Raw genomic sequence first — 13,092 nt, forward strand, 5'->3', positions numbered from 1 at the left:
TGCCATGCAAAATTCCAAGTTCAAACACATTACCATTTACGAGCTATGAAAAGAACAAATTCAGCAATGAATAGTGATGTTTATTGTTCGGCACTATTCAATGTCGATTTTACTTTTCCGTGCCACTAAAATATATTTGAACTTGGGAATTTCACATGTTAATAGAACATCACACTTTTAACATTCGATCTTTCTTGAGATTTTTTCGGAACTTCAAAACATCGTTTCCACGTGGTTTTCACCAGTTTTATTAAAACTGGGTTTCCATGTGATATTCTCTCTTCTTTTGCACTCTACTACTCACATTTTGCCAGTACAAGTTCATGTAAAAATCAGAAACAGCAGGGGCACACTAGTACTGCTGCTGACTTATTTCAACAGTCCAACGAATAGAACAAGAATAGCTACAATAACCGAATATCATCTATCGTTCAGACATTTAAGTTCTGAAACAACCGATTAGCCCTGTCTTTTGCAGGCACTACGTGTATAATACTCCTTCTGTCCCACAATATAAGAGTGTTTTCTACACTGATATATAGTCTAAAACACTCTTAAATTATGGGATGGAGGGAGTAAAAGATAAATAATACTCGTAGATCATACGGGCCTGGCGACGCAGATTCGATCTTGTCCCTTGCCACAGAAATCATCAGCACAAGGTGACTTTGTATTTTTATAAAACTGATCAGTTGGTCTGAGGGACTGATGGTTAGATAATCCAAGTATTGGAGGGTTTCGGCAAGTAATTTTCTCCCCCAACCGTCTGGTGTCTCCTGTCACACAAGGTTTCGGCGAGTAATTCTGGGGTTGGGCCTGTCCAATACCTGGGTACCAAACGGGCCTGTGGGGAGTTCAGGGGATTTCTGCACCTAAAGTGTTTAAAATAACAGTTCGGCACCACGAACAAATTCGTGTAATGAATCAAAGATAACAAAATAAAAACACACTTATACTGCTGACTTATTTCAACAATCCAATGAATAGAACAAATATAGCTACAATCACCGAGTATCACTCGCCTATCATCCAGACAATTGAAGTTCTAAACAGCTGACTAGCCCTGTCTATGCTGAATTACATGTAGAGATAAACCAAATCAGACAAGGCCTTGCAGAGCAGATCCAGTCCCGTCCTTTGTCACGGGAACCCGCACAATGTGACTTTCTATCTTTTGATCTGTTCCCTCGACTGCGGATTTGGGGTAACACAACAGCTGTGATGAGAGCGAGACGAGACCAAAACTTTTCATATAATTTACACATTTACTAATGAATCAACAGGGATGCAGTCCGCTAGCACAGCAACCAGGCAATCTTGGACATCAGCTGCCTCTTTTGGCCCCGAGGGAGTATCTGACACTGCCCTGCACTGTCCCTCTGGTTGAGTGCGGAAGGGCCTGGCCTTTTGAGGGGGGCAATGCGGCAAACCAAGAACGATAAATTTCCTCTAGAGAATTTTCTATGCATAATACATATACAGGCTATTTGCAGCAGCGCATGCGATGGAATTCTCAGTGGGGTGCCATGCGAGGTGGAGTAACTTCGTCGAGAAGTCTAATGAGTTTCCATTGGCATCAACACCTAGATTTTCCCCACCTGTAGACAAATTGTCTCAGCAATTAAACTAGGTAAAAAAAAGAACTGCAAAAAATACTGAGTCAATGCTCAAACAAAGACGCTCACCTCTTCGCACACCACGGGTCATAGAGGTCAGCGTCCCCCGAGTGGGTCTGGTCGGGTTTGCAATCTGACGTCTACATGGTAGCCAAATCCAACAATGAAACAAAAATTCAGACAAATTATAAAACAGTAATTGCATGACTAGGCATGACAATGAAAAGTGAAGCAATCTGTAAGAGTTGCTTCCAAACAAAGATCATACACCGAGTATTATTAGCTCCAGAACGGAGAAGGTAAAGTTGCTCCTGCCAGGAGTTTTGTTTGATCCAATCCAGGTTCAATTCCCGATAAGGAAAAAAAGGATATGATAAAAGGTTATCTCAAGCTCAACGAGCATACCTCATCGGGTTCCTGCTGGCTTCCAAAGTGGTCACCTCCATGCTACCAGGAGTAGAACCAAAAACACGGAATAGATTACTGCATTTAAAGACACAAGCATTTTAAATATATAAGCATTAACAAACAGGACTGTAATAACATTGTACATGTAGTCAATAACAAGAACAAGGGGTTACCCATAAGAGCCAGTTGCAACATGAAGTCCATCCCCACTAAGACAACACTCAAACTTGTCAAATATTGAGTCGTTCTCATACAGATCACAAAGCTGAAAATAGTGATATCATGTGACTAGATTATATATCGGTCATCACATCACATGGCTGCTTTGCAAATCATTCAGTTGACAAAATCTCACCCTTGGTCTTAGATGTTCATGGACCTGGAAGGTTGAAACAGGGCCTGAATCCATGTTTAGATCCCATAGCTGACAGAAAAAAGGACGAGATTAAACATGAAGTTTTAATGTTTGAAGTAAATTTACAAAATCAAGAAGTTGAAACATGATCCTGAAAGAAAGATCTAATCTTCAACTACAAAAAAATAATGATACATCATAAATTTCAATGCATAGAAAGGACAATGACTAAAAGCAGACCCTTAGGCTTTAAAACATTTTAGCAAAAAGAAGCAGCGCCATATTTTTTACGTTGCTAAACATTCACTAGTTTTAGCGAACATTTATTTGTATATCAAGCAACCAACTAGCAGGCATCACCCTCGATCCACTCTCATTTAAATGATGGGATTGGGCCATACCAACCAAGCCCTTTATGATATATAACCCTGGATTGAGTCAGATTTGGGGCGGCTGAACCCACTTAAGCTGAAGCCTTAGTAGACCTTTTCCCAAGCAACTCCGAATACTGGAAAATCTGAATGAAATTCGATAAGAGAAGTATGATTCCCTAGTGCCAAAAGTCCTAAAGCCTATGGCGCCAAGCATGGGGAGTCCGCGGAGAAGAAAAACTAGTTAACTCTCGTAATGGGGCTAGAGTGAAAGAAACAAACAGTAGTCTGAAAATCTATTTCCTGTTAGTTACTTATTAAGATAATCCATTAGGGTAACTAATAGTTCCTACTCCATGCTGGTGCTACAGACAAGCTGGTGCCACTGAACTACTTCCATAACCATTAACCACAGCTGAGTTTGTTTCATTTTTCAATACAAGCATTCAATCTTGATTCTTGAACTATATTCCTAATACGAAACAACACGCATTTCGATGCGTGTACGAGAAAAAGGGAATACTGAACCATATTCTATTTTATCAAGTTACTCAGTACCATCAGTCGATCACAAAGATGCATCTGGAAAATACTATATTGGTGAGGCTAACATGTAGGGCCTAGGTCCACATATCAGTGCACATTGCTTGTATTTCCCAACTCAGCTGATCTTGCAATGGTATTGAACGGAAAAGTACTCTTGACTTGGAACAGTGACAAAACATTAGAATGTGTCAAAACTGAACTAGCACATGGATTTGAACCAAACTGTGAGTACGAAACAGCTACATAAGAACACTGAGATAAAGGGGTGTGAAGGCAGTAACATACTTTGAGAGTCATATAATCACGACTAAGAAGATATCTTCCGTCCCTTGAAAACTTTACATCTGAAATTGATGCTATTATCTCCGTAAAGAACGATCTTGCTCCGGGTGCTTCATGTTCCTCAAATCTGTTTACAGGTTCTTATTAACTCATAAAGTATGCTGTGAGATTTTAGCAATATAACTGAACACATTCCAATCCTCCAGTCACGTCTGGTTTTTGTCCAGCAAAGATGGACAAAATGTTGCAGGGAAAGGTATGGGAGAAATTACTAACATCTTGGAATGGTTGTCACACAATGCAGATTGTCGCAGATCGATTAGCCGGATAGAACCCTTTGAGCTACTATATGCCAGTGTATTACAATGAGTGGGGTGGAACTCCGCACAAGTAATCACCTCTGAAATTTCAACAAATTACATCATGCAGTGCATATTGATTGCAAAGACATGAAGAACAATACTTGCAGTAATTTTGAAGAAAAATATATCCATGAGGTTCAAATGATTACTAATTTCCTGTCTAATATAAACAGCAAAATATCAATTAACAGATTAACAAAAATGGCATGTGATGATATGGATAGTGCTGACTTCACTCACTTGACTAAATTCTCTAATGAACAACTATCACTAGATTCCCCGTAGGAAGATTTCTACTGCATAATTTCAAAATACAGCTTCCACTCTACTGGAAATTAGCCAATCAGATCAATAAAACTGATGTCCAACAAAGAATAACTTTTATCAGCTCAGCATCCATGGCACTATAAGCAAATCTAAATGAACAAAGATTGATAATATTCAAACCCTACCAACTTAAGCTGCCACACTATACGGATAGATTTTGCAAACCAATGAGCTAAAAACAATGAATTACCAAATAAAATACTATTATGCAATGGCCTTCATCTGCTATGTCATATGGTATCCATAGCTTTTGGGTGGCAATGATATATTTCATCAGCCCACCAATTACTTTATTTAAGACTTAGTCAGGCTGGGTAACCATGACATGGCCACGAGGGACAATATTCTGATGCTAATTCTTACTCAAGTACTGAATACAGAGGCACAGGTTACTATCATGGATTCACGGTACAACAAGAAACCCACTTAATAATGAAAGAATATTCAGTTATTCACTGTAACACCTGTGTGGAGTCAGTATGTCATCGTGCGAGATCAGAAACATGGCAAGACTTCACAATAAACAAAGGCAAAGAAACTATAGAAGTCTTACACCAAGTCAATTTACCATGTTGCACTACAGAAAGAAATTAGGAGACTAAGTTGATTTACCTGTTAGATCTTCCATGTTTGTAGGCTTCACATCAACAATGTTAAAGCTCTGGCTGTTTATTTCCAAATTCCATAGATTTATTCGCAGATCATCTGCTGATATAAAAGTTTCACCATCACTGGAATTAAAAGGCAGAAAATGTATGAGCACAATATCCACAGATGACAGATCACAGCACTGGCAGAGCAGTTAAAATTTACGAGGACACAAGCTTCAGAAAATTACGTTATAACACTGTAGCAATACAAAAATCATAAAGAATGCTAGGGTATACTTCTCTGGTTCACAAATCAGAATTGAGTTTGCCTACTCTAGCACGTGTCATATTATATAGCTACACAAGAGACCCCGAGTTCCGTACAAAGCAGATCCTTGCATAACATGTAAAAAGGAAAAGGAAGAACAAGACCATACTGGGTGGTCTCCATCCAGCCCACTGGGACCACTTCCAAGTGAGCCCTACGCTGAATTGGGAGCAAACCCGGACAGTTCCAAACCACGATGTAAATTGGTATTCAAAGAGGTTTTGAGCAAATCCGGTAATTATGCGTAAGATATGCATACATGTTGAGTGGTCCAGATTGGGTAACGTCTCTCCCATGATTCTTATTAGGTAAGTACTACTGTGCTGATGCATGATACATTACAAAGGCACTACATGAGTGACACAAGCAGTACTTCTGTTAAAAGCACAAAACTTATATCTGATTTGCCTATCTAAATGTTCATTTGGTAGAAGATGCAAATGATTGCACAGTACCTGCTGAGACCTACAAACTTGGAAGTGGTACTGTGGTAGCAAGTAGCAACACCAACAAATGAATTAATCCACTTTAATCAATAAATGATACTTGCTTAGAAACTCATTTAAATTTTACAAGAATTGGTTAGTAAATTAGATATTAAGTTTTGAGAAGATAAATGTAACTAGCTATGGTGTATTCTTATCTTGTTTCTGCGAGAAAAAGACCAACATAAAGGGGAGAAATATGAAAACTCATAGAAAAATAATGCAGATGGGATCAGTTGACAAGACTAAAACTCAATGCCATGGCAAGACAAACCTATTATTCGAAATAGAATTAATATGGTAATCATGAGCATGGGCATATACACGTCGACATCTAGCAACAAGGTTCACATCTTGACTAGTAACCTGCATGTGGTTGGAAGCGAAGTCAGTTGTACTCGATAATAGCTTGATAAACAATTATATAGTGTCAGCTTCATGCACTAGAGCTGATAAGACTTTTGGTACAATTACCACAGGTAAACGCAGCGATGGGTAACCTCCAGGTGGAAATAGGAGATCACTGTTGAGGCTATCAGACTTTTTTGAACATCCACCATTTGGAAGAGGAGGCTCGGAAGTACTGGTACTTGCACGACTAGTGGTACCATCCCCTACAGTTCGGGAAGTGTCCAAAGCCATAACTGAAACTTGTTTTACTTTTTTCTCTTGCACCTGCAAGGACAGTAAAGCAATAGGTCAATACAGATGAAACTTGATAACAGACCACAATATAAAAATGCAAATTCAAGGTTCTCATTAGTTAATCGGATAGAAGAATGTCAGAATGTCTACTTCATTTGTGGCTGCAAAGGCCCAGCGATAATAGTAAAACAGAAGGCCTGAACATGGGCCTACCAGTATCAATAATTTCATGAATTTCAGCCAGTGTTGATGTAAATGTTATGTTTTCTCATCCCCACAAATGAAAAATTACAGATCAACACAAACACATATAAGCCTACAAGGAGAAAAAAAATCATTGGCATTACTGCAACAAATATACAGTTCATCTACGGTAGGGCTAGACTGCCAACATATCTATACCACTATATAGTGTCACAGTAAATTTGAATCAGCCATTGGATATGCTCCATCCAACGGTTGAGAGACAGCAAATCCGAACAATATCACCCGTTGGATAAAGTTTTCATCTCACAAGATTCTTCCACGTGGCCTTTAAATTGAATCCCCACTATCGTCTCATGTTATTCTAGAAGTATCTTTTTCCCATGCCAAGAATCTGATTAAAAAAAAGCAATAGAACAATATAGATTCTATAGAGTTGGGCCATATCTAATATGATTCATACGGAAGGAAATAAAATGTCGAGAATGCATTTCCCCCTGCTATTATATAAATCCTGATGTGCAAAGCACGTATAATTTAATATATATAGTATGAAACAGTAAGGAAAAGATTGACATGCGCAAGAGATCTTAAAAGGCACCCTAGCATACCTTCCAGTATTTGATCGTCTTATCATTTGTGGACAGTAGAAAGAGTGCATTGTTGGCTGTCTGGCACCACTTGATCTTGTTGATCTTCTCCTCTATTTCCAAACTTTTGAGGTAGTCAAACTACAATAATTTTATACAAATGAAACAGCACGGATATTAGCTTCCATCTTCCCTGCCATGACTAAGTAAGGAAACCTTTTCCATGCACCAGCTTCCTAAATGGCGATAGAAAACTATGGACTACAAAAACCAGTCCAGATTGATATATACCTCAGGTTCATGACTCTGAAACTCCGTTTTATAGCGGAACTCGGGATGTCTAGTAATTGGAACATCCTGTCTCTCCAGTTCTCTTCGATTAGCATGCTCCTGTTAGATTAACTTCATGAGGGCAAAATATTTAAACTGAAAGCATTATAAGTTCAACTACATGGTGCTTACATCCCGAACATCTGTTCTCTCAAATAAAACAACACGTCCTCCTCTGTCTCCGGTGGCAAGATGATCACCAGATTTATCAAACTCGATTGCAGAGATGATGTCAACTGAGACAGAACAGCATACCCAATCAACACGCAAGCAAGTATTCAATTGAAATGCAAATGGATAAACCAAGAAAGTAGCCTTAGATTGTAATACAAGGCTATGAGTGTTTAGCATGTATCCTACGAATCCCAAATAAGATAAGCTAATAATCAAATGAACAAGCTTTCTTCAGAAAATTAAATCAAAGGTTCCCATCATAAGGATTAAAATCTTTAATTGCGTCAAAGTGGATGATCAAATCAAGACAGACGGACCAATGCAGCATCTCTATCTCTATCTCTACATCTACAACTCATAAAAGTAGCGAGTTCCAATTCTTCTAAATCTAAAGCCACCAAAATTAGTGTACCCAGAACAACCCACACCCTACAATCTAATCCATCTAATTAAATATAAGAGTTGATATTGCTTCAGTGGTCTGCCATCCAATCCAAGGGCTCATATTCCATGTTCCGCCACAGTCCCACACACGTCCTGCCCAGTCACGTAGCCACGACCTCCCTCACACACTCCTCCCTAATTAATAGCACACCCAATATCCACGCTAGCACTAACCAATTAATTATATCCTGCCTCATATTAACATGCAATTAAATCTTGTCAAATATTATTGTGCAATGCAATTACTACATGGCCTAATATTAACGTGCATTGCACGTACACGATTACTAGTGGACATAAAATATTAACAGTGGACAGTTTCTCCCATGCACAGATGGAAAGCATGTATGTCCTGTCAAATACTACATCCGAATCCAACAAAAGATCAAAAGCACTATGAGCCAATGCAAAATCATGCTAGAATCATCCTAAATAATCATAAGACTCCACCCCTTACGTGATCAACACACTAACGTAATCCAGTTCAGGTTGCCGCCAAATCATCATAACCCTCAAGAAAAGCATTAACCAACACATCTCCTACAACTGTGAATCTAGTGCAAGAGCTCACAAGCTCCGCACCCTCTTGGACCTTCCTACATTCCTCAAATCACACGATCAAAAACCTGTCTTTATGACCGAATTCTTCAAAGTCCAGCTGAAGCCTTGTGTGACCAGGCCCTAACCTAAGACCGACAAAAGATTCGCCTTTTAACAAATGAAAAAAGAAGTGTTCCCAGCAGGAAGCATATTAACGAGCAATACTGAATGCGGCTCCAAAACCTTCTGGCAAGGCGGAACCTGCTAGTATAGAAGCACGCTAGCCACCATATCCATCCATCGACTCTACAAATACTGCAGAACATATCTGGTGCGCGCATTTTCCTACGAGCCAACGGACCAAACGCTCCGGTCCCCTAGTAAGCACAAATAACACCAATCCCACGGCCACCGATCCTTGACCTGTCCTCCCGATCCCCACAGTCCACCAGCACAGCTCTACGGCGCGACCCGGCCTCAGAGGGCCCACGAATCGAGCGGATCTCGGGGGTGGGAAGCGCGAGCCCGTTGTTGCGCGCACGCAGACGTACCTTCCTGCACGTCCTCGCCCGCCGCGCGCTCGCCGAAGACCTGCGCGAACCTCCACTCGAGCGATTGCTGCTGCTCCGTGGCCGCCGAAGACGAACCCGCCGCCGCCCCGGGGCGGTCGTCGTCGGAATCTCTGGGATTCATTGTGCCGTGCTCACGCGATCACGCCGCGAGGGCATCGCATCGGGGATCGGGATGGGGGTGAGGAGGTCCTCCCCAGGGGGTGGGCGGCTGGGCGGGCGGTGATGCCGCGGCGGTCGACGGAGATCGAGTCGGGGAGGGGCGAGGCGAGGGGGGAGAGGGGGAAGTGATGTGGGGGAGGGCTCGGTCGAGGTCCCTCTCTTCTCTGTCTCTGTCTCTGTCTCTGTCTCTGGCCCTCGCGTCCCTCGCGTTCGTGTGTGAGCTTAGCTCTTTTTTTTCCTTATTATTATTATATTTTCTCTATCTGACATGGTAAAAGGTGTTCCATGGTAGGAAAATTAGCAAGAGTGGCGCTCACATAGTGTAATTATAAGAGTTGTTTATGTTAGAAGAGGTGCCCATGGTAGAAAAATTAAGAAGCTCAAGCTCATTAGGGCTTTCTCTGAAGATGAGATTAGAGAGGCAATGTCTGGATAGATCCTAATGCTAAGGAAGCCATTCGACCTGATGGTTTTATTTTTCTTGTTTTTCAAAAGTTTTAGAATCTTGTAAAACATGATTTCATAGCCTTATTCATCAAAGATTTTAAAAATGGAACTCTTTAGACTCTTTTATTATTATTTTATCGGGAGGATTCTTTTTTCCTCTTATTATTTCTCTATCTGACATGGTAAAAACCAAACTTGTTTCATGGTAGGGAAATTAGCAAAAGTGGTGCTCATGTAGTGTAATTCTTGTAGTTGTTTATGTTAGAGGTGTCCATGGAAGAAAATATGAAGCTCATTTGGGCTTTTATCTGAAGATGAGATTAGTGAGTCAGTGTTTGGATAGATCCTACTGCTGAAGGAGCCACTCGACCTAACGTTTTTACTTCTCTGTTTATCAAAAGTTCTAGAATCTTGCAAAACATGGTTTTACAGTCTTATTCGAAGATTTTGAAAATGAAACTCTTTAGTCTCTTTTATTACTCTGTAAACAATGTAAGACGTCTTACATTTGTTTACGTAGGGAGTACTATTTTGCCGGGAGGACTATTTAGACTTAATCTGTATGTTGACTTTAATTTCAAAAGAGCCCAATGCACTTCTCTTAATAAGTACAGGGTAATTAATTATCTTGAGTGAACACTCTTTTAAGATTTTTGTTGAAGCTTTTATACTAACAGGTTGAGTTGATGCATTGGTAGCCCTATTGGATATATCCATACTACATTTCCAAAGGGAAGGTTCGTTTTAAAGAGTGTGGTCAATGCTCTGTTCATGTGGTGAACCAAAAAAAGAGGACACGGACATGAAAAGCCTAGGGGAAAATGTATTGATCCTTTTTAGAGAAAATGCTTCGGCTAAGAGGTTCTAGTCATAGGTGAAGGAAGAGGATGAGAGTGTTGATTCATAAGGGATTTGTTGGTATCAATCTGTGCAAGATAGTAGCTATTTTGAAACTGGCGAGGGGCTTAGGCTTAGGGAGCCCATGACCCTTTCACCTTGAATTTAGTTGTTGATTTTCTTTTGCTAAAAATACTCAATGGAGCTACTAGGCAAGGTATGATCACTGGTCTTTTGTGGGGCTTTTAGCCCTAGGGGTTCAGTTTGAAGTCTGCAGGATTTTCTAGAAAAAACTAAGACAAGTAATTTGGGACGGAGGTAATAGAAAATTAGATAATACCACGCGCGTTGCTGCGGGACAACATGCATAACATAAACTTAAGAGAGACGTGCATATTCAATAGAAAAGGGAAGAGAAGAACAATCTCAATTTCTTTGTACTTTCATGAGAAAAAAGCTTGTGTGAATACAAAATTATAGAAAGGAAGCATTCGGTCATCTTGCCAAGATCAGAGGATCAATTCGTACAGTTAAAAGAGGAAGTTTCGTTGTTCCTTCTAGGTGCATACCCAATTAGTTTTGTTGAAGCCCTCATGCAGACCTTTTCATCCTAAGTGGCTCATATGTCTTGCGAGACAAATGGAAAGAGGGAAACAATGTTGCTGTGACCAGTCCATTTTTCTTGAATTGAAATTTACAGCATGTAGAAAGCACATATATCACATGATGTGGATATGAAACATGGAACATAAATACTCAGAGCCATATCATCGACGGGATCTCATTCCTCTTCGCCGGCGTAAGTCCGGAAACATATACCAGGTCTTAACAATGATCATTCCAAAGAAAAACAACTAGATAAGGGCTCGGGATCAGAGTCGAACATTGCTCTTGCCTCCGGTCGGCGACCTCGGTGCCCTTTTGCCCTTCTTCTTCCTTCGTGTTGTAGCCTCCACTTGTTTTCTTGGGGTGATTTTTGTGGATGATCAAATTACGTGTTTGGAGGAGCAATGGAAGGTGGATTTTTAGTGGCCTTTCTTTGTTGTCATTGCCAAGGAGGAGGTGCCAAGAGGGGAGAAGACATGTGTGAGGCTGTAGCACACAGCTGTGATGGCGATGTAAAATATATCAATGACTCCTTTCATTACGCCATCAGTTTCATCAGTATTATTGACTCCACATTAAAAAATATGCGTGTTTGTAGTGGAGGACGTGAACAGTGGCAAACAACGCAGAAGGCGAACAAGTAAACAGCGGCATCGATACATTCTTGTATGGTAAGTTTTTTGGCAGTGACATAGGTACATGATCTGGCAGTGAAGGTCACGGGATGCGAGTCCATTTGTTTGGCCTAGGTCGCACTATATAACACAGGAAATCGAAGGGGGTAAACAAATCATGATGGAAATCAATGGGTTTTTAACTATTGATAGAGATCACTGGGCTAGGATTCACGTGGCGCATGTGAAAGAAATCCAGTAGAGGGGGAAGGCAACGAGTTCTCCTTCTCCAACACGCGGGCAACTTCAACAAGAAATCACAGTGGTAGGATAAAAGGAAGAGATGGCGCGTGATTAGTTTCTCTTCTGCTGAGTTGGTAACTTCCTGATGTGTATAGGTGCATGTCAAGAGAAATCATGTAGCCGGGTCTCCTATTTAGATATAGTAGATTATATTAATATTGAAGTGTTATATTTTTTGGCCGGCTCCATGGAAAGCACATTAATTTTAATAAGTGTGACAACTCCTATTATTGTTGATCTCAATGAGGTGTTGGGAATTTCCCAAATTAGCAGGTGTAGGTTGGCAGATTTTCCTATTAAGCATTTTGGCATTCCCCTCCATTATAACAAGATGAGGAAATAGCATATGCAACCTCTTATAGACGAAATCCTTAAAAGGGCTGCCAGACAGAGAGGCTGCTTTCTTTAGGAGGAGAGAGACTGGCCTAGTAAGTTCCTAGAAGTGAGTCTATTAAATCAAGTACGGTATGCTTTCTTATGGGATAATTATGAGGACCATACGAAATATCATCCATATAATTGGGGCTTACTCAGTAATTAAAAGATAGTTTGGAGGTTGGGTATATTCTTAATCCTTTAGATCTAAATGTTTGCTTGTTAGCACCTTGGATAAGGAGATATTAGCTTGATGGACACAAAACTTGGAGAGAGGTTGTGGATTTCAATATAGTACTGGAAATCCAAACTTGATCTACTATTCTGGAATCAACACTTCCTCTTTCAGGAAGGGGTCATATGGGATAGCAAGGTGGCTAAGGAGGAATAGCGGTGGTTGTTTGGTAATGGCGGGTCGAACCATTTTGGGAAGATCAATGGATGGGAGGTATTAGCCTTGCAATCTTATATTGGGGTTTGTAGTTCATAAATAATGAATAAGGGTGAACTGTTAATGACATATAGGACAACAATCAACTTAGACCAGCCTTCGGGATAATATTTTGGGGATTAGATCATGTC

The 13,092-nt window shown here is 40.4% G+C and overlaps 1 protein-coding gene across 1 annotated transcript; it reads right to left on the reverse strand.

Moving 5' to 3' along the window:
* Positions 1-931: 931 nt before the first annotated feature.
* Positions 932-9,552, reverse strand: LOC109753112 (serine/threonine protein phosphatase 2A 55 kDa regulatory subunit B alpha isoform). Its single transcript, XM_020312037.4, has 14 exons — positions 9,149-9,552; positions 7,572-7,675; positions 7,401-7,499; positions 7,131-7,250; positions 6,145-6,345; positions 5,945-6,036; positions 4,880-4,998; positions 3,855-3,978; positions 3,582-3,705; positions 2,380-2,448; positions 2,198-2,289; positions 2,022-2,099; positions 1,686-1,756; positions 932-1,598 (listed from the first exon to the last, which is right to left on the reverse strand). Exons 1-14 carry the CDS (start codon positions 9,288-9,290, stop codon positions 1,462-1,464), a joined length of 1,572 nt encoding a protein of 523 aa, XP_020167626.1. The 5' UTR covers positions 9,291-9,552; the 3' UTR covers positions 932-1,461.
* Positions 9,553-13,092: the final 3,540 nt, after the last annotated feature.

The sequence above is a fragment of the Aegilops tauschii genome, chromosome 7 (assembly GCF_002575655.3).
Source record: "Aegilops tauschii subsp. strangulata cultivar AL8/78 chromosome 7, Aet v6.0, whole genome shotgun sequence".
Classification (NCBI taxonomy): Eukaryota; Viridiplantae; Streptophyta; class Magnoliopsida; order Poales; family Poaceae; genus Aegilops; species Aegilops tauschii.